At 39.6% G+C, this 27201-nt stretch overlaps 1 protein-coding gene across 1 annotated transcript in view; it reads left to right on the top strand.

Annotated features, from left to right (window-relative positions):
• Nucleotides 1-1962: 1962 nt before the first annotated feature.
• The window catches only part of RFX6 (regulatory factor X6), a 39131-nt gene continuing 13892 nt past the window's right edge, over nucleotides 1963-27201 (top strand). Inside the window, exons 1-9 of the mRNA XM_065679121.1 lie at nucleotides 1963-2146; nucleotides 2423-2579; nucleotides 4063-4186; nucleotides 6444-6505; nucleotides 14463-14540; nucleotides 17602-17629; nucleotides 22607-22714; nucleotides 25100-25177; nucleotides 25271-25384. Of these exons, the coding sequence (XP_065535193.1) occupies nucleotides 1963-2146; nucleotides 2423-2579; nucleotides 4063-4186; nucleotides 6444-6505; nucleotides 14463-14540; nucleotides 17602-17629; nucleotides 22607-22714; nucleotides 25100-25177; nucleotides 25271-25384 (933 nt within the window). The remainder of the gene's footprint in view (nucleotides 2147-2422; nucleotides 2580-4062; nucleotides 4187-6443; nucleotides 6506-14462; nucleotides 14541-17601; nucleotides 17630-22606; nucleotides 22715-25099; nucleotides 25178-25270; nucleotides 25385-27201) is intronic.

Here is a 27201-nt window from a genome sequence, read left to right as displayed (position 1 = left end):
AGGCAGAGTTGAATCTGGCTCAACAGACTGGTAAATGGACCTGCAAATAGAAGCAACATGGTACAAAGAGAATGGTGTATTCGATGGAAGCAAGAATGGTCTGAAAGAAGGTAATGATGGGTGAAATAATTAAGGTAGAAGATGAAAACCAAAGCTAGGGCAATTGGTTTAGTTCCAAGAGCGGAAAGGTGTCACAATTTTTAAGTTGTACTTGTTTGGTTTTGGAAATGAAATGACAGCCAGAAAGGAGACATGCTAACAGTCCTCAAATACTGGCAAAGTGACAAAAATAGAACAGGAGTAATCATGTTCTTATACAGATGGAAAAAAGAAGCGGTGGACACAAGCGGAAGGAAGATTGTTTGATGCTAATAGGTATTTTTCATTGACAGATGATTTGGGCATGATGTGATCCTCCATCACTGGACATCTTTAAGAACAAGTGAGAGAAATTATTTTTGGATCATATAGGTATAATGATACCTGTCTATAACCCCAGGGTGAAAACTAGCTGCTCCCTGGACTGGACCCTTCGTTCAATTAATCCCTGTGTTGATGGTAGTTAGATTCATTAGAATCACTGCAGATATTCTAATGTCATAGCAAAGGAAAATCCTGGTCTTAAGAAATAACTACATTTAGGTCCCTACAACCAAAAAAGACATTGGATTTTGCTCACAAATTATATTGTAGAAATATTGATCCTTGTGGACCAAATTCTGAAGCAATCAGGTCACCCAAAAGTCACAGAGAAGTCAAATGTGATTTTACCTCAAAACAAAGCCATTGAAAGCAGAAGCTGAAGTGTCTCAGTGAGTTATGCTAATAACTGATTATGCTAAGAACTTGGTGCAATCCAAAGCACAAATACAGGCTGAGCAGAGAGTGGGTTGAAAGCAGCCCTGAGGGGAAAGATCTGGGGGTGCCAGCTGATAGGAAGCTCAACATGAGCCGGCAGTGTGCTCTCTCAGCCCAGAAAGCCAACCATATCCTGGGCTGCATCAAAAGGAAGGTGACCAGCAGGTCAAAGGAGGTGATTCTGCCCCTCTACTATGGTGAGACCCCTCCCGGACTGCTGCATTCACCTCTGTGATGCCCAACACAAGAGGGTGAGTCCAGAGGGAGGCCATGAAGGTGATCAGAGGATGGAGAAAGCATGAGAGAGTTGAGCTTGTTTGGCCTGGAGAATAGAAGGCTCAGGGGAGACCTTAGAGCAGCTTCCAGGGCCTAAAGGGAACCCACAGAAAATCTGGAGAGGGACTTCTGACAGGAGCATGGAGCGGCAGGGTAAGATGTGATGGCTTTAAACTGAAAGAGGGTAGATCTAAATTAGATACTAGGAAAATATTCTTCTCTATGGTGAGAAATACTCTTCTCTAGTGCTGAGACGCTGGAACAGGTTACCCAGAGAAGCTGCTGCTGCCCCACCCCTGGAACTGCCTGCCAGTCAGCACCCCTTGCTCTCACCGGGAGCGGATGAGGGGAGTCCCTGCGGGAGCCCTATGCTCTGAAGAGATGCGGGGACCCTCTGCGGCCGCCCCTTGTCTTTGTCGCGCCGGGGCGGCTGGCCAAGAGCTGCACCCTCGCACAAGCGGGAGCCACCGCTGGCGGGAGTTAATCATTAAGTTCCCAGCAGATCCGCTCCGGGCAGGCTCCCCTGAACCTGCTGGGCTTCCAGCCATGCCCTGTCCCCTCCCGGCCAGGTGCGATCGGTCCGACTGAGCGCCACGGCGGGCGGGGAGACGGGAGGCAGCGACAGGCAGGGACAGGCAGAACTCCCCGCTGCCTCCCTTCCGCGACACAGTCCCAGGAGAAGCCCTCCGCGGGCACGGGGGAGCAGCCGTGAGGAGGGAGTGGAGCCCGCGGGCCGCCTCTGCCCGCTCAGGAGCAGCCCCCTGCTCCCTAAGGCCGCCGTCGCCCCGTCCCGCCGCCCATGGGGCTGAGCAGGCAGCGCTGAGGAGCATGGCCAAGGGACCCGAGCAAGAGGACGCCTTCTTGCACCTCCCTGCCGCGCAAGCCGCGCCGTCCGCCGCGCAGGAGGACTGCTACTCGGACTTGCTGCCCTACGCCCAGGAGGGGCTGTGTGCCGCGGAGGGTCCCGAGAGCGGGCTGGCGGAGCCTGCGCTGCCCGCCGACATCAAGGCAGGTACGAGGTGGGGCGCCGGCAGCGCGCTTGTGGCAGCCGCAGGGCAGGGCGGGTGCGGGCAGTCCGGGCGAGGCGCGGCGGGCGGGCCACCCAACCGTCCGTGCTGCTCGGGGTCCTGCCTCGGGCGGCCCGGCCCGTCCCCTCCGGCAGCGGCGGGCAGGGCGGCCGGTTAAACGGGCCCCTACGGGGCCGCAGCCGCGTCGGGGGGAGGCGGCGTGCTGCCGGACACTGACGATGCTCTTGGGTTTCTGTTCTTGCTCATTCGCCGGCGCTCAGAAACACGCTTTAACAGCGAAGCCCTGTCCTCGGAAGAAGAGGATGCAGGCACTCGCGATGGCACGCTGAAAGCTGCGGACCAGAGCGCGTCGGCGAAGAGGAGCGTCGCGCAGATCATGAAGGACAAAAAGAAGCAGACCCAGCTCACCCTGCAATGGTAGGGCTGCCCAGGCGAGCCGCTGCCGCCCTGCCCCGGGGGGACCTTCCTGTAAAGCCGAGGCTGCAAGGAGTGCTGCACCTCACAGATCCTTTAGCAATAATTGTAACCTGTGGGTTTGTGGGGTGATGTTTGGTTAGTGCTGGGTTTTTTTTCGGATAAGCCTCGTCTACGAATAAAGACATCCACCCCCAAATTTCTAGCAGAGGTTTATCAGTTAACTGAAATCTCCAACAGATTCCCACAGTATGTGGCTATTGATGAAACCTATCGAAAAAAAAAAGTAGAAATGAAGCATTAGTGAAGAATTACTTTTGTGAATGAATGCTTTAATTATTCTTTAACGCTATGGCTGTTAGATTTTCACTGCCTTATAATGTATATTTTTACATCAGAATCTACACTGCATGGAACTTCTAACCTCATTTTAACTGGGCAAAAATAACCAAATAGCAGGTAAAATTCTGCGGACATTAACTGATAAATGTTTCTATTAAAGCACATTTGAAATTAGGAAGGAGTGATGTTGAATTAAATGGAATTTAGTTATGAAATACAGACTGTAAATCTAGATTTTTTTTTTCTCTTCTAACTGAAAAATGAGAGTAACCCAAGTTACTCAGTTTCATAGTCTAGTTTACATCTGATTTAGAGCATAAACTGTAAGGATTTGGGTCTGATGAGTCAGTGCAAAACTATCCTGTGCGCAGCATTTACTACAGAGTATTTTCTTGCAGATTTGTGTAATTTGAGAAAGAAATAGACTGCACATCATCCCAGGAGAAGCAAATAATGTAAACTGATAAAGAAACAGGACAACAGCACAATACCCAGCTGTCACCAAAAGTTCAGTTCAAATGAAGACAGCCAGTTTTTCACTTTGGTTTTTAAAGTTTTGCTATAATGACCATCAGTAGGCACTTGTATTCTGTAAACTGATTTGGAAGCTACGTAAAAAAGGCACCCCTTTCAGAAAAAGCCAGGTCTTTGCTTTTCAGTATGGTTTGGTCAAGAAACAGTTTCAGGTCCAGCGTGGACATTAAAAAGCAAAGGTAGGAAAAGAAGACATGTTAGCACAGGTATTAAAAATACAGTGGGGCAGAAGATGCAAGTCCAAGCCCCTGCTCTATTCAAAGGGCAGGCTTAAACCTTTCATAGTCTACTTAGTGCTCTTATTTTCAGAGCAAGGCTGGTTCTTGGGTGATGATAATTTCTATAAAACAAAAGGTTCAAACATTGAAAAAGACTCGTTAAGAAAAGGGGCCTGGCCCCAGGTTTCCCATATTCTGCAATTAGCATAAGCATCAATAGTGGAGTTAGTCTGTGGTATCTGCCTTATTCAGGAGAAACTTATTTGGGTGTTTTCATGGAATATTTCAGTAAAATTAAAAAAGAAGAGGGCAGTACCAAAATCCAGAAGGAAAATGAGATCAGGAGACATGGAATGTTGCTTCTTACTCTGGCAATTTCTTTCTCTGTACAGGTTGGAAGAAAACTACATTGTCTGTGAAGGAGTTTGTTTACCAAGATGCATCCTATATGCACATTATTTAGACTTCTGCAGAAAAGAGAAGCTGGAACCTGCTTGTGCTGCAACTTTTGGGAAGGTAAAGAGTAAATGCCTTCATAATTTACTGTATTAATACTTTGACGGAATCACAATTTAGTACAGCTGTGTTGAAGTTCCTCTCAAATTCACATTTTCTACACACATGGAATCAGACTACATTGTTTCATATGACAGGATTTCGTGACATCAGATTTAGGAAACTGAGATTCCCTTTCATTTATTGCTATTTCATACAAACAAAGACATTCTCTCAGAGATATTTTTCTTTTCCATTTTGATGATGATGATGTTAATAGGGTTCTTTCCACAAAAACAGATCTGACATGGAGGACACTTTTAATTATACTAAAGGCAGTGTAAAGTGAGATGTGACACAAGAAGCAATACAAGAAGAGGAATAAAAATTAATAATACAGAGAGCTCCTGAATGAAAAACTGTTGATTCATCCTCTTTTCTACCCTTCTCTACAATTAATCCTAAAATCATTTAATGAAAGGGAGATGTGAACTCTCCAAATTAAATTCTCAGTAGTTAGTGAAACAGGAAACCAAAAATGCTTCAAGGATCATCTTTTTTTAAACAGTACTGATCTAGTCATTGTTCATACATAGCAAAATGCATTAATTTAATTAAATAATAATAATGGGTTTTAAATCCAGTTCATAAAATGTTCACTTACCTTTTTTTTTTCTTGAATTGGATATACTGAGAAAGTGTCTAATTTTCATTACAGTTTCAGTATAAATGAGGAAGACAATAGCTTTCCATATAAACACTGTTACGACAGTGATCTGTCTATTAGGTACATCTTACATCTACCTCTATTACTGAATTACTTTTTCACTTAATAAACCTTTTGCCTTAAACATCATTCTTCACAGAAAGAGTAGGATGTTTTTAGGGCTCTAATCTCAGCTTCAGGACTACAGTGACAGAATGTTTTGCTTGATTTGGATTAAATCATATAATATGAATTCTTTATGTGCATCATAGAGCTAAAGGAAAATTTCATAGGGTTTTAGTGAGTTTAAGTGTTTAACTTAGTTTACTCAGTTTAACTAAGTTTAAGACTGTTCAATGCTTTGATAGTCAATGACACAGAAGGACCTGTGAGACAAATATTTGCTTGCTTTAACCTTCAGATCACACTTTCCAAATAAAAAATACGTTTATTTTTAGTTGTTTGACTGTAAACAGAATGGCTAGAGGGCAGACTTTTCCCTGGTTTTGTTTAGGTCTCTGAAGCAAAAGGTACAATTGCACTTTAGGGACCTGAAGGAAGCAGGATCCTGGTGAAGAAAACTAGATTTTAAACTGTAGAAGTGAAAACGGGAGGGAAGAACAGCTGGGAAGGGTAGGAAGAAGTTTATGGGAGGGGAGACTGGAGTTACATAGCAAGAGGGACAAAGGATGAAAGGATAAAAGCATGGAATCATAGAACCGTAGAATCAGCTAGGTTGGAAATGACCTTTAAGATCATCCAACCATAACCGCAGGACTGCCAAGACCACCACTACACCATATCACTGAGGACCTCATCTACATGTGTTTTGAACACTTCCAGAGATGGTGATTCCACCAATGCCCTGGGCAGCCTGTTCCAATGCCTGACCACTGTCCCTGTGGAGAATTTTTTCCTAATATCCAATCGAAACCTCCCCTGGTTCAGCATAAGGCTGTAACCTCTTGTCCTATCGCTTGTTACTTGGGAGAAAAGACTGACCCTCACCTCACTACAACCTCCTTTTAGGTAGTTGCTGAGAGCGATAAGGCCCCTCTGAGCCTTTTCCAGACTAAACAACCCCAGTTCCCTCAGACGTTTCTCCTAAGACTGATTCTCCAGACCCTTCTCCAGCTTTGTTGCCTTTTTCTGGATCCACTCCAGCACCTCACTGTCTCTCTTGTAGGGAGGGGCCCAGAAATGAACACAGTATTCGAGGTGCAGCCTCACCAGTGCCAAGTACAGGGGGATGATCACTGCCCTGGCCCTGCTGGCCACACTGTTTCTGATACAGGCCAGGATGCTGCTGGCCTTCTTGGCCACTTGGGCACAAGCTGTCACCCATGTTCAGCTGTCAGTCAGCACCCCAAGGCCTTTTTCTGCCGAGCAGCTTTCCAGCCACTCTTCCCCAAGCCTGCAGTGTTGCATGCTTAAGTGTTTCTGTTGTGACGTGTCACAAATATTTATTCATGGACTACATTACACCATATACTAACACTACTATTCTTCTATGAACAGATTGGTAAGAAAGCATAGCAGTGCTGGAAATTAACACAACTTTTTTCTCTTTAGACCATTCGCCAGAAATTCCCTCTCCTTACCACAAGGCGGCTTGGAACAAGGGGCCATTCAAAGTAAGGCGCACTTCATCTGTGTATCCACCAACAGAATGCGTTCCGTGAATGACATATTTCCATGTCTCCACTATATATAATTAGTATAACATATCCTGACAGGCATGGGGGTTTTATTCAGATGACAAGCTGCAAATAATAACGTTCAATAATGAAACTGATAGAAAGTTTGAGTTTTGAAAACATTACTTCAGGCATAGTTTCTAAATTAAACTAATTAAGCTTCTAAACCTTGTCATTATATTTATAGAACCATGCATTTATTGCAAATAACTGTGGTTTTCTTTGCCTTTTGCAAACCTAACAACTTTCTTTGCCTTCCTTACATAACTATATGGATTAATTTAAAGACACTAGGGAAAAAAAAAATGCCTTAAATTGAGAAGAAGGAATACATTTGGTCTATGTTACAGGTAATTAATAAAAACTCTGAAAAGTACACACCTATAGTGCAGTCATTTCCTAAATAATGTAAACAGTTAATTTGTATCTTTGATCTGTGGAATATTAGGCGGTAGGAATAGATCAGATAATTATATATCACCTGTGGTGATATTTGTATTAGTTCTGACATTATGCTTTTGGTCATAGCAAACCAATGGTGAACAGTGGTAGCAACATATTCGCCTACATCTAACCTCCCTTCTATGTCCTGATAACAAGACTGCTGGGGAAGGACTGATGAATTGTCCCCAGTCTGATTTTGTTTTTTAACAGGGGAGTGCTACTTATAAGGAAATGAAAAAACTGCCTAGTGTGTTGGCTAAGGAATGTAGAGAAGTCAAAATAATCCTCTAGGATGTTGCTAGAGTCAAGCCATGAGTTAGGCAATTCTAAGAAAAGGGGAGTGACAAATGCAACAGTTCTCTGTAGTGCCTGAAACCAAGTCTGGCCTTCAGATTTTCTGAGTGTTGTGATTTAAACTGTTATTTCAGTGTTTATTAATATCCAGTTTAAAAAAAATATTTAAACCTAAATAATGTGATGATACCATTCAACATAGAAGCATAGAATCATAGAACAGTTAGGGTTGGAAAGGACCTCAAGATCATCTAGTTCCAACCCCCCTGTCATGTGCAGGGACACCTCACACTAAACCATGTCACCCAAAGCTTCGTCCAACCTGGCCTTGAACACTGCCAGGGATGGAGCACTCACAACCTCCCTGGGCAACTGATTCCAGTGCCTCACCACCCTAACAGGAAAGAATTTCCTCCTTATATCCAATCTAATCTTCCCCTGTTTAAGTTTTAACCCGTTACCCCTTGTCTTGTCACTACAGTCCCTGACGAAGAGTCCCTCCCCAGCATCCCTATAGGCCCCCTTCAGATATTGTAAGGCTGCTATGAGGTCTCCACGCAGCCTTCTCTTCTCCAGGGCTAGTTAAACAATTTTGTTATTTTAAAGTAACCTTCAGAAACATAATGTTTTTCAATCCCAAATAACATTTAGATCAGATCCTTATCTGTGTATTTCTATTTATTTCAGAATAGATTCTCCAAAAAATTAGTTATTTCTATGAGGAGCAAATTAAGATAGATATTGTGTCCAGCTTTCTGTGTAAACACAGAAATTGAACATTTATTATTAATGTGAATATTTTAGGAGATTCATAACTTTAAACATGTGAGTAGCCCTAGGGTTTTTCTCATGCTTCATATTAAAAATATTCTTAGATACTTACTGAATAAGGTTTATGAAGCCCTCCTTGACTTATAGAAGAAGGCACAGAGAGATGATGGTGTACTGAAACAAAACTAAACCCCAGAAAATTAGCAAAGCATTTTGCTAATGAATAAGATAGAGAACCAGAATTACTTGCAGAAGAGACTCAAACATTCTGTTTGTTTGGGAAAACTGTTTTGAAAGACTTAGCCTTGAAAGACAGAGTTATTATTGTCTCTCAGTAATTTATAAGCAAAATTCAAATTGAAAGGAGACTGTAAATGAAAATAAATACAAGGCTGTGGTTTTCCCCAGTGCTTTGCAGTATACAACAAATGTCTGAAAGACTCATTGTTTACTTTTATAATTTTGGGAGGTTGATTCATGTTGTTATGCTTGGTTTTCTTCCTGCCTTAGAAACATAAGAAATAGCCAGCTGATTCCAACGTAGTTTTGCTAAAGAATGCACCAGAGATGTCATTTGTGAATTGTAAGGTTTGTTGCAGTATAAATGAAGGTGGGGAAGAATTTCAATTTCCAATTTTTACAAAGGCGTTCTATTTCCTGGGTATGTCTCAAGTATATATTTTAAATAATAATTAATTAAAATTCAAAGGAAATAAAGTCTGCATAGAATATTTTTCCTTTTTTAACTGAGGACAGTTTCTGTCACAGTCTTACAAATTCATAATCCATTGATTTTTTTCAAGAGAGAGTACATGGTCTGCATTGCATAGAGAAAAACTGGAACTGAAGTGAATTTCTCTTTGGAAAATGACCTATTGATGCTGAATAGAGGGGTTTTGGGGAAAGTCACTATTAGAAAGGTTATTTATAGGAGAAAAGAGAGATTTCATGTATTGTCACCTGTGGTGAAGTTTAGCTATTGTTATCAGCATAAACTCATGTAGATTTAGCTTTGCAGATGGACATTTGCTGCTGGTGTTGTGTTTAAGATTTTAGGATATCTGGTACAATCTGTGCAGGAATATTTGACAACCTACTAATTCCTCAATGCATTGGTTAAGTCTTACACAGGCTCATAACCCAACATATTTGAAAAACCACTTTTAAGTTATAATGAATGAGATAATATAAGGGGGAAAGTCCTCCAAATGCTCATCATAGTTTTGTTCTGACATATCTAATGAATTGATAACCAGGATCCAGTCAGGATCCAAACTTCCAAACATACCATGTGTCTGCATAATTTAAAACGTTGTAAGTCAACTTCTATTAAGTAAAGGAATATAATTAAAATCTATTTTTTTACATGGAAATCTAGCTACAAAATTAATTGTGTTGGAACATGTGTCACTATATTCCCCCTTTCTCTAAGACATTTAACATTATGAGCACGGAAATGCCTCATGCCCAACAGTTCTTCAGCAAATCCCATATCTCTATTGACCTTGGTGGTATTATGTGCCATATTTTCATACGGATTAACTGTTCTTGAACAATTTCCTTAAAGGGATGAGGCTTTGGCAGGTTTTGTTTGAACATCTGGCATTTGTTTTTCCTTTTTTTTTTTTTTTATCATTTGAGTTTTCCTCAGAGACTTTTCCTCTTCAATTCTCATTTCCACCAAGATATATTTACACTATTCCTGCTGTGTAAAAAAAGGACCTCATAAAAGGCACAAGTAACAATATCTCCAGTTCAGAGACTGAATAGGTCAGCAAGCAGTCATAGAGAAGTGGCAGTATAAATAATAGTCTCTGATTATCCATTTATCTATCTCTGATGTTGTGAACCATATTCACCCCAGAACCACAGACTCACGGAGGAGCAAATTCATTTCTGCTTTCACCAGTTAGCAGTTAGTAACATAAATCTGATTTCAGAAGTATTTAAATTAAATGAACAAGCAAGTTAAGGGACTATTCATCAGTTCCAGAAAATGACTAGTTATCTTTTGCTTTTATGTCAACATGAACTCTAAATGTTGTAAGCTATTTCTGTGTGGAACACAGCAGGGTTACTGAGACTGGTAAGAGACACTTCTTACTAGCAATTAAATCCTATTTTTTAAGCATGGTAGTGTAGTGACATTGTTTTGTTTCTGTTGTTGCTATATTATTTCAATATAATGTTAGTATGAGCAGTAACAGTAATATCATCACTGACAGTGATGGTTTCATATGGCATTGCCTAGCTGCTCTGATCATTGTCCAGGGCTCTACTGCACCAGATGCTGCAGAAGCATGAAAGGAAAAAGACAGTTCTTCTCCAGTGAAGAATTATATTCTTTATATATTGAGGAATGAAATGCCTTGCTGAGCACTGCATGCACACACAGTAACGTATTGATAGAGCCTGGCTGTGCTCAGAAATCAAAGAAAATCAGTCCCTTTTCTATCATCTTCAAGGTAACAGAAATAGGTTTTCCCTCACACCAAAACAAGGCCAAGCTCTTTCAGGCATTCTTATGAGCATGGATTGGATTTGAGAAAGAAATTCTGCTCTTAGGTGTGGGATACAGGTTCTGTTTTAAGGTGTGAGACACACAAATGTTAGTTCCTTCTCTGATTCCAAGCAGCATTTGTCATCTCCAGGTCTGGGCAAAAGAGAGACTTAAAAAGGCATCCTAAAAGTTTGAGTCTAGTCTCTCTCTCTCTGTGTTTACATCCAACAACATATTTGTACAAAAGTGTCAGTACCAAAACACTCATTTAAACATTTGGCCAAGAAGGTACAATGCACTGGATGCAATTTTTTTAACTGAGTTCATTCATTGCATGCTCATGCTAATCACTCCAGATTGATGATTGTAGGGGAAGGTTTCCATATTCCTGCTAAGTGGAAGAAGATACAGCATGATAAATACTGCAAACTGCTCTCTTAGGTTAGTATTTCATAAACAACAGTTGTCTGTGCAGTAGGTTCTGAATACATCTTTCTGCATAGGCAATATTGGACATACGGTGGTCACTGCTAGAATTCAGTTATAGCCTTCATGGTACATGGGTTACCTGGAGCAGCTATTTGGGAAACGTACATACTGCTCAGTCTATACACACAAGAGACTCTTTGAGCTCAAGTTACAATGTAATTTCTTTGTAGACTTTGATCAATGATGAATCTTAGCTTTTACCGGTCATGTCTGAAAACTATTATCTTATTTATTAGGAGTGATTTAGTGGGTTAATAAAACTGATATGGCAGCTGTCCCTGTGATAACAAGTTATTGCAAGTCCCTGAACAGCTTAAGCCTATCATTTCCTTATCAGCTGTCATTTGTGTGAGTGTATGCTAAAATCAGGGCTACTAGTTGTATAGGAACATATGTTACAACAAACCACTGAAATTAAAAGAGGAAAGCAGTTCAGCTTGCTTTTCAAAAGGTTTGTTACAAAAATTGAGAGTAAGTTGCTTGTGATGACTGGTTTTATTAATTATATAATGGCAATATAAATAGTAAAATACATATATACTGTACATACACATAGAAATATACATATAAAGACACAGAAAGAAGTTACCAGAATTTGTAGGTTAAGGATGTTATCAGTGTGTCTGGGATGAGTATACTCAACTCTCAACAGGGAGCCCAAAATAAGCCATTCAGCTAACAACTTTGGCTTCTAAGAGAATAAAAATCTTCACAACTTATTACTCCATAAAGTATGCCCGAAAGAGCTTAAAAAGTACAGATTATACTTCTTTTTTAATTGCTTCTGTGTCATAACTAGACAGCTGTATTTTTTAGTACTAAAATTTCAACTACACAAACAGCTGAAGGAAATAGGAATGGTAACTACTATGTCTTGATGCACTCAGAATAGACACTGAAAATACCTATTCTCCATAACAAAATGTCACAACAGTAAATTCTGATGAGTTGGAGGAGGAGCAAGTGTATTGTCTACCACTGGAAAACTGAAAATCCAAATCATACAACAGTTCTGTTTCTAGCCCAAATATGTTAATGTTGAATTAGATATTGAATAATCTAGGTACTGAATCCTAACTTTGTAAAGAAGTAATGTTTTTCCTTGTCTCTGCCCACTCCAGCTTTAGCAGAAGGGAATTCCAAGTCTGTAGTGAAAGGATGGAGTTTTAGCTTTAGAATTTTAAAAAAGGCATGTGGTTAAAACCCGGAGATTTAGGGTGTTGGAATGAGATACAGGCAACTGCTTGCTTACATGGCCAATGACAAATGCGCAGATAACATTGTTAAGAAGTAGTCACAGCTCTATTTTGGTTTTCATCCTGTTCAGGGCACCACCTTTACAATGCTAAGATTAAGTAAATGCTGTTATTTGCAAGAGCCCATACACATATATTTTCTATACCTCTTGTATCACATGTAAAATTGCTTAATTTTCATGAAAGAAGAAAAATATTGATGCCTGTAGCATTTGTGTTAGAGGTCTGACAAATATTAGGAATTTCCAGATCTGGGTCTTTGGCCCAAGTCTATCTGTTTAATGCTCTAAACCAAAATTAGCGGTTGAAAACCTTCAGGACTTTAGCCCACAACATAGATGACACAGTACTATATGAGAACCAGAGGACAACAGTCTAGCAGTAGGGCATTTAATGAAAGGTCCCATTGGCTTTCTAAACCACGTTCAGGTGTCACTTTGCTTTGATCAGTCAGCTCTGACTTTAATGGGTAAAAAGGGAACTGTTATGAGCACATGGTCCTACATCTTAGCTTCTGGCTATTAATGGGTATTTAAAAGTGGTCAGTTCACCACATCACCATCCATCAGAAGAATACCATTATAAGCAAAAAATAAATAACAGTAAAGATGCAGGGGAGAAACTATTTGCCTTCCTATGGGTCACCAAGTGCCACTGCGATCTAGTGGTATTCTGTTGGCTCATCAGTTTCAGGCAGAGGGTAAAAGCTACGATATTTAACAGTAGCCACTTTCTGTTCAAATTTCTTGGCTGTAAAATCCTGGATACATACCACAGACTGTCCAGGAATAGAATGACTATTTCAGCTGAAATTTTCATAGCTACCTAGGATAAGCAAATATATATCACACAAATGAACATTTTCTTAAGCATCTTTTATATCTAATGGCTTTAGTCAGCTTTGCAAATATAAACATTTGAGGGGTTTGTTCTTATCTGTGACTGTCCCATACAAAAATGACTGTCCCAAGCAGTAAAATTATATTTCTTTTAATGGGTATCACCGCAAACAGCAGAGATGAGCTGAAAACTTTTGTTTATGTGTTCTATGACTATTTGTTGGGGGCTTTGTGTCGTAAGAGTAAATTTCTTCAAGCTTTTGAGAAGTTTCCGTGAAATTAGTGCAGTGCAATGTACTTGAACTACAAGTATTACTTTGGAGCAGTTCAGCTAAACCAGCTGCCATGGTGTTTTCCAGCGAACTTCAGTAAAACCCAAATGAACCTGAGTATGCTGTCCATAACATTCTTAGACAAATTTGGTTTAACACAATCAGTTTCTAAATCTATTGAGTGGAATTTTTAAGACAGGGCCTATCACCTTTGATAGATGAACTCAAGCAAACTTTGCTATGACTGGTAAAGAAAGAGCTGCCCCCAGCTTGCTCTCCTGCCCTTCTCCTGAAGGTCAATTCTTTTGTAGCAAAATCACAGGAAAGCAGTAAGTATCTACTGCATAGCTGTTTTCCTTAGCACCAACCCACCCTTTTTAGTGTCTTTGGTTAAGGTGTTGAGCTCAGCACTGCAGAGCATGAGCAATAAACATGTTTCCTTCTTTCATCTGTATTTGGGAGCAGTGATCTCCAGGAGGGCCGCAAGGAAGACAAATGTGGATGAAAACTGCTTAAGTGGCTGAATAATTCAGAGTCAATCAGCCTACAAGCTGAAAGAAGAATGAATAAATGACAAGTTAGCATTTTAATTCATAGGAGGCTATACACTAATTTGTAGGGTACACTGGTGAGTTATTTTCAACTGGAAAGTGCTCTGTGGCACTGTCTTAAGTGTAACAGTGGTAAGCCTGAGAAAATAAACCTGTAAATCAAACCCAGCACTTTTTCAATAAATAAAATGAGGGAGAAAGCACATTAGGGAAAAGAGATGCAACATGTTTCTGAGAGATTTGCTGTTCCAGCTACATTCTTGTAAGAAAGTGTTTTAAATTTAAAGAAGACCCTATCCCTGAATTTTGAATCAAATCATGACAATACTGTTTTCTATGAGACCAGATTTTGTTTCATGTCAGTGAAAGGAATTGGTAGACACTGTTAAGAAAAGCTTTCAGAAAGCATTGAAAATCAATTTGACAATTTGCTTTACTTGATACATCACTCATAAACACTCCTTTTTACCCCCCACAGGTATCACTATTATGGAATTGGCATTAAAGAAAGCAGTGCATACTACCACTCTGTGTATTCTGGTAAAGGCTTAACCAGGTATGGTAACATAAGACTGAAACTTAGTCAGTGAAGGTCTAACTTTAACCTTCCCTTAGGAAGGTATCTGCAGGACACTAATTTTGTTGATACCAAAACTAGTATTGCTGCATATCTCAGTGTCTTGTATTTCTATATGTAAGTAGCAGCTTGCTCCCTGAGACAATGATTTAACAGGTTGGTCTAGACCTTTTGGTAGTGACTTCCAGTATGGCTCCTCCTTAGTCAATGTAGATCTGTACCAATTTATAACAGCAAAGGATTTGTTCAGTTTTGTGTGAAGCATCAAAACACCATTTCCAGAACACTTGTATCATATTGTTTGCTTTTGTGTCACCCTCTGAGTTCTTTCCCCAGGACAACTTCCCATTATGAAATGTCTGTAGAATGGTGTGAAGCTGACACCTGTGGGGCAGGAGGGAGGGGTCACTGTAGATTAATATTTACAGGTCCTTTGACTGGCTAATATCAGTTCAAACCTAACCCAGGAAGCTCTAATTATATTTATTTAAGGGACAGCTAGCAGGATCAATACGTTACGATAGCTGCCTGTTGGTTTGCCAAAGATTAATAGTTCATAAAACAAATGTCTCTGTTCACATATGGCTTGAACGACGGCTTTCATTGTCTACAGCAGTATATCTGTATTAAGTGGGGACTCTGAGAAAGGAAAAGGATAAATGAGTTTATGATTACATATTGAAAATTCAACTGCTGGCATATTTAGGTTATATCCAAAGAGACTTTTTCCAAACAATGCAATAAGTATAAAAATTGATTGCAAATGATGCTTAAAATGGGGGATCTCTCCACTGCAGAATTTAAGGTGTAATAGACTGGAATATGCCATTTCCTTGTCCAGTGTTTATCCAGAGCTGTGGAGGTGTTGCTGGTACACAATGAGATGAGGTTCTTTAATAATACAGAATTATCTTGAACAACTTGCTCATTTAATTGACTAAAAGACATTTATTCTCATTTAAGGGAATATAATCACTCTTAGTCATCAGTTTTATGTCAGCCAGTGCTCTTTTCGTGTAAAGCTCTGTCTTTGCAGAATCTAGCAACAATGAGCACAAAGAAAGTGGAGGTACTGCAAAATTCCCCACAGCTGCATTTCCAACAGTATACTCTCACATAAAGGTGGCACAGATACTCTGAAGATTTTCAAGAGTACTCACTAGATTCACCAGTTAGGAGACTTGTCTTTATGTGGGAATTGTGCTCTCATGTATGAGAACTTGAATTTTCCAGGTCCAGCACTGAAATTGCCTCCCTAGCTGATTTAGAACAGAAGCTCAAATGCTCATTTTGCAGTCTGGTTGGATTTTTCTGCGTGAAGAGAATGCTGCAGTAGCCTGGGGTTAAGAGCAAGCTTCTGGGTAAGGAAAGAGTCAGGAAGTATAGGGATTCAAAATTGAGAGTGAATCTCCCAGTTGCTGGCTGCTGTATATAAGGATCTGTCATAAAGTCTCTCCCTTGATGTCTATTCTGGTAGGTGAGCTATACATATAGTTCCTGGATTAAGCCTGGGGGAGAATTAGGCAGTGAAAATATAAGGGTTGATAATGGTATCAGATCACACCATGTTCATGCATAAATATAGGCATATGGAGGCCTTTACCACAAGGCTTACATGTTAGATGGCAGCTTGTGAAAAGATTAGAAGGGGCATTAGGGCTCACTTTAGATGCCTAAATATAGGCCTTTACTGCTATTTCAAACTAAATTGGTATTTGTGTATGAAGATTTTGGTAATAGAGCTGAGTACAATCGTCCTTAAATGCAGGGTTGTAGATGCCCGAATCCTTAAATTCCACTCTAATTTTGACCTCCCAGTTCATTTAAATATCAAGCCTTGCACTGTGAAAGGAGCTAACACCAAAAATCATTATCCACAGCACTGTGTGAAGGGTAGCATTAGCTAGCTATTAAGGCTCTGAAGGAACAACGTTAACAGATGCTGCCTCACATTTTTGCTGTACATACTGTGTACATTTTGCTGCACATTCTGTGAACATTTTGCTGCACATGTGGAAATCCACAGTCCGCGACAAATACTTTAGCTGTGAAGGTAATAAGCTCAGCATTGTAACGCACTGAGTGATGCCTTCTTTCATACTTGCCTATCAATAACCAAGGGAATTCTGCAGGTAACATGTGCTGGATCATCACATGATGGGAGCTGTCAGGCACCTGTGCCTGGCCTGGGCAAGACAACTGCTTAGCCTCTGGTTTTCTGTCCTGCCAGCAGAGCATCCCAACAGCATGAAATCACAATATTGCTGCTAATAAGACTTCATGTTGCCTGTGGTACCTTATCAGTTGGCAGCTAGCAGAACAGAAAATAGCAACAATCAAGCAACATTTATCATTATACTGGTCCATTAGAATCTCTGTAATTACACATTGTCTGGCTTAGTAATTATGATTAAAAAGTGTGCTTTCTAATTTCTGCACTGAAAAGTTGCCTGATAGTCCAATGACTTCACTGGGAATGTCTCAATTGGACCCTTAATAGGACATACACTATACTGCAATACATTTTTGCCAGTTAATGAATCTTTTATCTCAGAAATGCATTCCACCTGCATCCTAATAATGCTCTGGGGAAAAAGAACAGAAAATCACTATAATTTCTTCATTTTCCTAAGAAAAATAAATAGTAGATATATTTTTTCTACTTCTAATTTACTCAGCTGCGTCAAAGATTTTTTTGTATTTCCTGGTAAAGACCTTAAGGACTCGCACCTATGCTGCCCTTTTGCTATTTATGAAGTTGTAAATATCCAAAGAAAAAACTGAAACTGTGTTTTATACTTTACCGTTTAGTCAGTGATCTGAATCATCATGTTTTAGAAGTAAGTATCCTGACATCCTCAGGCATTTGCAAATCAATAGAAGAAGTTAACCAAAAATATACCTCATGATTTTTATTGTAACTGTATTTGGAGGAATGTGATCTTTTTTCTAATCGATCTATTTTATATGTATTTATATCTACAAACTCTAAAAATGCTCCTCTTATGAAAAAAATCACCAAATGTGTTTATTTTCAAAGGTTCTCTGGAAGCAAGTTAAAGAACGAGGTAAGTGTTGTAGTGTGTTTCCTTTTACCTCTGTTATAATCAAAATATTATATGATCTTTGGTTTTCATTTCTTTGAAAATTACAACAGTATTTTCATTGAAGATTAGACTGAGTAACATCTCTTTTTTATGAGTTGAGCATTTGCTCCTCTGAATATTCAAAGAAAAATAAGATTGGAAGGCACCTTCTGGGGTTCCGGTTCTGATCCAGCTCCCCATAATCACAGAGGCTCATAATAGACCCTCTTAAGCAAAGGATCAAGCTCTATATTAAATTTTTGCATCCATAACTTCGGCTTTTTCAGAATCTCATTTATCTGATTGAAAGCCAAAAGATGTTTTTTTTTAATAAAGAGAATTGTATACCTCTTGGTCAGGATTGTCTGTCTCTTAATTTTTTGTTTTTATGACATTTTCTTGTGATAAGTGTTTTCACCACCTTAACTTGCTAGATGGAATAAGCAACACTTTTAGGCACCTCTGATTAGCCTTATAGCCTTTCACTCTACTTGTTGTCATTTGAGTATCTTTATAGAAAAAAATCTTAGAGACTTGTAAATGGCGTATCTCCAGTTTCTATTGTATATGTGCCTTCTGATGAACTCTAGAACTGTGTTTGTTTTTTTTTTGTTCTGGTTTTGTTTGTTGGGGGTTTTTTTTGTGTTTGCTGTTTTTTTTCTTTTCCCCCACAAGTGACCTACATTTTCACTACTGTATGCTATGATACAGTCACTGTCATTCTGGTTGCCTTCATACTACAGAATTATGGATTATTGTACACTAAGGGTTAAGAATTGCTCCCAGGATTTTGCTTTGACTCTGAGTTCAACTGTCATGGCATAGCCTGCATTCATTATTATTAAACTCCTGAACCTACAAAACAACATAAGCACATCTCATCCACATTGCCATAGAGAAAAGTCCCTAGCATACAGGTATTTTTGAGGCATTACTAGAATTGTTTGGTAGACCAGGACCCGTTCTGCATAACATTGTTCCAGCATTGCCTGGGAATGTTTCCTTGCACCATGTAGTTTACTAGACTAAATATACCCTCTATGATCAACTGATACACAGAAAGTCTTTCTCCTTTTTCATTTCCAGATAAGCAGCTCCTTGCTGATAGCAGAAATTCTTATTGGTCCCTGAAAGTGTAGCTTTGCTCTATTGATTTTTGTCCCATTTATTGCCTTTATCTCAAAGCCATCCAGATCTTTCCACATGACCTCTTGGTCTTCCTCTTTATTGATGATTTCATTAGCTCTTATCAGTCAATTTAATCTATGAAATATTCAATGAGATCAGCTCCAAGTCTGATCCTTGAAAATCTTCAATCCCTTTTCAACCAAGTAGTTTCCCTGTCAACACAACTTGTTAGCATTTCAGTTGGAGTCAGTTTCTTAAACATTTTACTTTCCTGTACTAATCCCCATTCTCACCAGCATAACTGATGATTTCCCATGGTGACACCATGTCAAGTAGATTAGATCTGCTGCGTTTTCCCCATTAAGGTAACCAGCTATCTTATAAAAAAAAGATAGTGCTATGCCGTGGGATATCCCCAGCATATTCAAGGATTCATGAGCACTAGTACAGCATTCATTCTTTCAGAGTTTTGAGATGGGAAATGTTTGGCTCCTTTGGCATAAATTAATGCACATTCACTTCCATCTCTGATGTGGCATTCCCCATCAGGTTGGGAATTAACAGCCCCATAAACCTGTTCAATACGTTTGTCCTCCCAAAGTTTAATACGTTTGTCCTCCCAGAAAAAGAATCACAGAGAACTCGGTGGAAATAAGCAAGAAAGGGACATCAGTATGAGTTTTTGATTGTCTAGCTCTCTGTTGTCTGGAATTATTGGGGCAGGTCTTAAATGAAAAAAAAACAAAAGCATCTTTCATGGTCAAAACTTTTTTAACAATCTCAGCATACTGAAGATTAGGCAGCGTACTCTCATGAAAGTGAACAGGTTATATATCCTTATTCATTTGCTTGAAAGTACATGCAATTAGGTATTCTAGAAAGATTTACAATGATGCATAAGGTGTAATTCTCAATAGGAACATAAAGACATTGAAAAGATGTTAAAGCACTGATTGTCTAAATATACTGAGTAAATGGCATTTGAATGAACACTTACTGAGTACCAGGGACACTGTTTACTTCTGGCATGTTTTATCACATTTTCTAGTATTCTCTCTGTAGGGGGAGATATCGGCAAATTCTTTTATCTAAACCAGTTAGTGCATCATTAGAGTCTGCATGGTTAATTAGGCAGATAATATTACTGTCGTTATCTTAATGTTAAATGGTCATTAGAAACAGATGGCATTACATTGAAAGGGCAAGTGGCAGTGGGTTAAAATATTAAGCCTAGAACTGAGGCACAGTCATTACCATTAGCAAGGTAAAATCATTGCAGATTATCCTCTCTTAAACATCCCACCAGCATCACTGCCTTCTTTTAAATTAACTAATCTCTCTTAATCAGAACTTTTAATATATTTCATGGGTAATTACATAATAAAATCATTAAGATTACTCCTGCTATTAAAAAAGAAAAAACAAACCTCCTGGTACTGATAGGCAACTATAACACCACAGAAGTATTGACAGAAAGAAATACTAATGTTTCTACATTTCTTCAATTTCTTGGACTTAGAGTTTTATACATATTTGAATAGTAGATAGGGCAGTCAAAGTGTATTTGCATAGTGTATGCTTTCATTCATTGCTGTCTGTTTTGGCAGACATTTCACCCTATAAAAATAGGGAGATAAATATATAGTAAATAAGTCAGTTGCAGTTATGTTTTCTGAATGCAGTATTGGAGAGAATTTCACTTGAAACTGGCCTCTAATTCATGAATCAACATTTATAGGAAAATACTCCCCTTTGCACACTTGTATACTATGTGTTATACTTTATACCTACTATTTCCACTTCAGTGAAATCTGACTGTATGCAAACGGATAGAAAAGGCCGCTTCAACTGCCATTCAAATGTCTTTTGCATGGTTATATATCCATCCATTAGTACAAAGGGAATCTGCACAGATGTAATGGATTTACTGCAGGTATATACAGAAGGCCCCTCAAGGCTCTGCACACTGCCTTGATATATGGATGGGGTGGGCTAAAATGGAACCAAAGGTTTCAGCCAAATAGTATTCTCTGGGTTTGAATGCCATTCTATGAGAATAAGTACAATTCCATCAGTAAGGACAGAATCATAGCACAGAATTTATTGTTTCTCTTGAGAATAAGGGTTTCATCTTAATTATATCATTTGAGAGCTTACTGAGCATAATGTCATGTTGTCATGGTTTAAACTCAGCACAGAGTCTCTCTCACACCCCCCCCCCCCTTCTTTCCCCCTGTTCCCGGAGGGATGAGGAGGAGAATCAAAAGAATGTAACTCCCGCAGGCCCAGATAAGAACAGTCCAGTAACTAAGGTATAACACAAATCACTGCTGCTACCACCAATAGTAATAATGATAAGGGAAATTACAAGGGAAGAGAATACAACCACTCACCACCCACCAACTGATACCCAGCCTGACTGAGCAGTGATCTCACCCTTCCGGGTAACTGCCCCCAGTTTATATACTGGGCATGACGTGCTGTGGTATGGAATACCTCTTTGGTTAGTTTGGGTCAGGTGTCCTGTCTCTGCTTCCTCCCGGCTTCCCCTCCTCCCTGGCAGAGCATGAGGCTCACAAAATCCTTGGTCAGACTAAACATTACTGAGCAGCAACTAAAATCATCGGTGTTATCAGTGCTGTTCCCAGGCTGAGACTCAAAACCAGAGCACTGCACCAGCTACTAAGAAGAAGAAAAATGACTGCTCCTGTTGAACCCAGGACAGGTGTGCATTATAAATGTAAGCATGGTAATACTGTATCACTACAGAATGTTATTGCTCAGCTTTATTGTGAAGTAGACTAAATCAGATTCTGTGCAAGTATTAGGTTAGGAGTCCAAATAAGGGTTGATTTACCATATGTTGCTTAACAGTCAGTATCCACATATACAAGGCAGCTTGTTGTTTCACCCTTCAATCCTATCTCTCCAAAGGTTAGCACCTAGTAGTTATTCAAGATATTTTTTCAATCTGTCACTAGTACAAGATGTGTCTACAGTATTTCGGATGTCACAAGCTAAAGCAGCTTAAGAGGTTTAAGAACTCTAAGAGCTGAAAGAAACCCAGCAGAGTTTAGCATAATTCAGGAGGAATTTAACTTGTATCAAGGTCAACACTGACCGTGTCTCAGCAATAACTGGAGAACACTAAATGTCCAAGAATACCATTCTTACTGATGTATGAAACCAGGGCTTCATGTCAAGTCTGCAACTATCACAAAGAGATTAATAATAAATACTTAGGTCGTAAGTGTTTGTAGACCCTACATACCATCACATCCATAACACTATAACATATTATAAAACTTCATGATCAACTAAAATAATGGTTGCTGTATTAAACCAGCAGAAGTCACTATTGCCATGCCATCAGAACAAGAAGAGAGCAAGGAAGAGCAATAATACCTCCACTACTCTAGATCCTTCTACTAGCAAGATACATATTACTTAAGGTTTTATATCTCCATGAGGGTATGAGGGTCTCCACGAGGGTATGACAGTCCACACTGTAGAGGAGAGAATTTTTTACTTCAGTTTTTAAACATAGAGCAACGCAAAGATCGTGGAATTACATGAAGTAATGTGGTTTAAAGGCTGCATTACTCTGAAAACTGCATTTGGTGGAGTTTAGATCTGGCACATATCTATTTACCTTCCTGAGCTGGAACTCAAGTCTGTATATGCATCAATATTTTGAAGGACTATCTGAACAGAAATATTCATGAATGTTGAGAGACTTGTGAGATAATATGCAACTTAGCATGGATTTCTGGTTTCAGTTGAATCTATATTGGTTATTTTAATGCGCCTGTTTTTTCCCTTCCATTTCAGGGTGGTTTCACTCGTAAATATTCTCTGAGTTCCAAAACTGGGACTCTCCTCCCAGAGTTTCCAAGTGCTCAACACCTTTTGCTTCAAGGATGCATTTCTAAAGACAAGGTAAAATGTGAGCTACTTCTCTTCTGACTTACTTACTTACAGATCAAAAATTACCACAGAATGTTTCTTCATATCTTAGACTTTGAGGTATTGGCATGAAAGAACCAGAAATGTCCATAATCAAACAGAGGTGACTGATTTATAGAGGGGGCAAACCTTTACTAACACCGATTAACTGGCTTTCCACTGGAAAGGTGGTTGAATTATTTACCTATTAACTGACCTGGTATTTTACAAACTGATGGTATGTAAGAATGGGAGAACAAAACAAACAAATAGCTGAGAGTTGTATTCATTCTAAATGTCTTTGGTTTTAAGGTAAATTTTGTTCTGATTAGATCAGAACAAATAATTCACAACAAATAATTAGATGAACTTTGCTCTTTTTGGTCAATTGCTTGAAAAGAGACTGTGAAAATCTGAACTTATTTTTTTTTTTCAATTAGTAAAATGTTATTCCCCAAATCAATACTTAGTATTGCTCATCCTAAAAGTAACTGTTCTGTTGGAAGTGTTGCTGGCATATGTTTTATGTCTTTGACTCCTTGCCTGTGTGCTACGTTTGTGTTATTTCTGGTCACATTACAGACTGCTACATCCCTGAACTGTGCTAGAAACCTTTTGATATACATTAAGAACTCTCCAATTTAGCCTCCAGTACAGATCATGATGGTGGCTGTCTTGAGAAATGTTGCTTTAAAGCTTTTTGGTTTATGATCCCTTCCTCTAAAGTTTGATCTCTGAAAGTCGTGAAGCCAAGGAATCCTGTTGTGAGGACTGAACAAAAGGAGCCATCTGTAGGACAGAGATCTTAGCTAGAAATCTTACAGTTCCTAAAGAAAACACAAGAATTGGTGTACTCAGCAGTGTGCATCAACTGCTGTTATAGTCTCCATCAGTGAATTGACATCTCTCATATATGCAACATTCATGTAACATTTAAATCTGAAGAACATTTGAGATTCCATGCAGACCCAACGCAGCAATGTAAGCAAAACTGAATTTTACCACTCCAACAATGAGAAAAAAGATGCAACTCATTTTATCTTCATTTTGGGTTGAAGCATTTAATTGCTCTGATGTTTGAACCAGACGATGGGGGGCCCAGCAGAGCTTTGCAGGTGACTGTGGACAGACTCATGGAGTTATGAGAAGACTATAGGAAGAGAGATGAATTTCTGTGTGTCTGCCGCTCTCTCTTTCCTTGCTGCTTTTTCCTCATTCCTTGTTGTCTTGTGTCCTGTTTTATTTTCTTACCATCTTTCACTTCCTTCACCTTGTCTGGCCAAGGGTTACTGAACCCAGGATATTTAGGTACTCTGTTGAAGAGACCCTGTACATGAAGTTTGATTCCTGCATTAAACTCCTAAGAATTTGCATGCAACTGAAATCTCTGGGGAATTAATAAATGTAGCAGCCAGCACTAAAATAGATCGATAATTTCTTCATTTTAAGTTTCTGAAAAAAAGCTTACCCACAGCTTTAGCTTCCATCAACCCCTTAAAAAAATAAATAAATCATAAAATGTTCTTGACTCTCACACTTTGCCCTTGTTTTTCAAAGATATGTAATTACAGAAGCGGATCTGAAAGTCAGCAAGGTCTGTTTTCAAAGAAATCTGTATGCTAAACCTACTGAAATAAGGTGGTACTAGGTGCATTTGAAACCTGATATTGGTTTGCCAGAGAAGTTCACAAGCTGTGACAAACTTACTGTGATTCTGGACCATAAGAATGGTTTTGCTAGCATTTTTCTTTCCTTAAGATACTTTACGAAGTTTCTTGGTTTATAATCTGTTACAGATTTTAAAATTTGCTACGATTTTTTACAGTCTTGTAATACCTCTGAAGATTTATTAAAATGAGGGAACACTCCATTCAGATAAATTAGCCTGATGAGATGAAAGGGAGTTCTGCTTTTTAAAGTTCTGTTCATGTAAAGCAGTGATTAAACTTTGACCAAATGACTGGCAGCTATTTTCTCATTTGTCTAACCAGATGATGGTTCAGAACACTCATAGACGCCTATAGTAGCCTAATGATTAACTTGCACTACTCTTTGGGATTAATCTTAGCTTCAGAAAGGGGAATTTACTTTGCCATCTGACTGGCTAATCTAGCTATTTCCTTGCTTTGATACTCACATTTTCACAGTGTATAGAGTCTCAGATGTTACATTTCTGACAACAGCATCAAGACGCAAAGATGTCAATAAAATCTAGAGTGACCTCATTACTTCTGGCTATACAGGCTGCCTATTTGTGCATATGCGTTGTAATACAATTTATATTCTATATTTAAATACTAACTACAGAAAGCAGAAATCTGCATCACTAGCAGTAGAGAGCTAAGAAACTCTATTTAATCTTTCTTTCTTCCAAAATAGGTAGATACTCTTATCATGATGTACAAGACACACTGTCAGTGTGTCCTTGACAATGCAATTAATGGGAACTTCGAAGAGGTAAGGTTGTTTGAACACACAGTCTTGGTATATGTGCACAGGGAGCCAAGAAAGTGTTATTTATGTCCATGAATCTGGTTCTTACTCCTTTAGATTCAGCATTTCTTATTACATTTTTGGCAAGGAATGCCTGACCATCTTCTTCCTCTGCTTGAAAATCCCATCATTGTTGACATCTTCTGTGTTTGTGACTCAATACTGTATAAGGTAAGTTAAGTGTTTAGCTTCATGGGTACATTACAGCTTTTGCTTGTGTAAAAACAACACTGAAGTTAGAATAACAGGATGCTATGGCTGCTTTCTGCCTCTCACTTGTGTAAATCAGGAAGGATTCAGTTTCAATCATGAAATCTGGTGCATGTAAAAGCTGAAGTCCAGTCTCAGTTCTGCTGAACACTTGTTATGTGACTACAGGATGCACAGTAATAGTGAAATCCTGACCTACTTGCTTGGCTGCTTCACTGACAAGGCTAAATTAAGACTGAAGCCTTGTTTCTACTTAAAAGTTTATTCAGGTTTGATATAATGAAAGTTCTTTATTGTAAGGGTGATAAGGCACTGGAACAGGCTGGCTGAAGAAGTGGTAAATTCTCCAGCCCTGGCAATGTTCAGGGCCAGGTTGGAGAGAGCCTTGGGTGACATGGTCTAGCGTGAGGTGTCCCTGCCCACGGCAGGGAGGTTGGAACTAAATGTTATTAAGGTCCTTTCCAACCCAAACTATTCTATGAGTCTGTGATTATTGCAATTTCGACCAGCAAAGACAGTCTGTGGCAGATCAGTGAGGTAATTCCACACACAAATGTGCTACTCACAGGTTATGTCAGGCCAAAGCTTCATGTTACAAAGCTGGAAGAATTCTGGGTAAAGATATTCCTGCCTCTCCTGCCTGCTACACTCTGCTTCTGTTCCTATGCTGCTGGATGTACCAGCAAAACTGCTGCACTTTGAATTTGTTTGGGTTTAAAAAAAATCTATGGAACATTTGTTTTGCAGAGGTTTTGTGCCATATGTGTAATTTAATCTAGTTAACAGCATGATCATAGAAATAGCTGAAACTAAGTGAAACTGAGGAGTATTGTAAGGTCAGGATTAGTTAATAGAGAAGAGATTCAGAGCAGCCCTGTGGAGAAGGACTTGGGGGTGTTGGTCGAAGAGAAACCTAACATGAGATGGCTGCAGTGTGCGCTCACAGCCCAGAAAGCCAACCGTATCCTGGGCTGCATCAAAAAGAGCATGACCAGCAGGTCGAAGGAGGTGATCCTGACCTTCTACTCTGCTCTTGTGAGACCTCACCTGGAGTACTGTGTGCAGTTCTGGTGTCCTCAACATAAAAAGGACATGGAACTGCTGGAACAAGTCCAGAGGAGGGCCACGAGGATGATCAGGGGACTGGAGCACCTCCCGTATGAAGACAGGCTGAGGAAGTTGGGGCTGTTCAGCCTGGAGAAGAGAAGGCTGCGTGGAGACCTCATAGCAGCCTTCCAGTATCTGAAGGGGGCCTATAGGGATGCTGGCGAGGGACTCTTCATCAGGGACTGTAGTGACAGGACAAGGGGTAATGGGTTAAATCTTAAACAGGGGAAGTTTAGATTGGATATAAGGAAGAAATTCTTTCCTGTTAGGGTGGTGAGGCACTGGAATGGCTCGCCCAGGGAGGTTGTGAATGCTCCATCTCTGGCAGTGTTCAAGGCCAGGTTGGACAGAACCTTGGGTGGGATGGTTTAGTGTGAGGTGTCCCTGCCCATGACAGGGGGGTTGGAACTAGATGATCTTGAAGTCCTTTCCAACCCTAACTATTCTATGATTCTATGATTCTATAATAGAGCACTGGGGAAAAAATGTAATGCCACTGGAGCTTTTAATTTGGAACATCGGATCGGTTCATTAATTAATAGCTGCAAAGTACTTTAGGTTCCTTTGGTAGGGCATGCCATATGAATAGAAAAGTTTTGTCATCTTTTCTTTAACAAATTTCAGGACCAAATAACTATAAGGGCTAACAGTAAAACACCAAGCAGCCAAAG

This window comes from Lathamus discolor, chromosome 5, assembly GCF_037157495.1.
Source record: "Lathamus discolor isolate bLatDis1 chromosome 5, bLatDis1.hap1, whole genome shotgun sequence".
Classification (NCBI taxonomy): Eukaryota; Metazoa; Chordata; class Aves; order Psittaciformes; family Psittacidae; genus Lathamus; species Lathamus discolor.
This window is presented reverse-complemented; position numbering and strand designations above follow the sequence as displayed.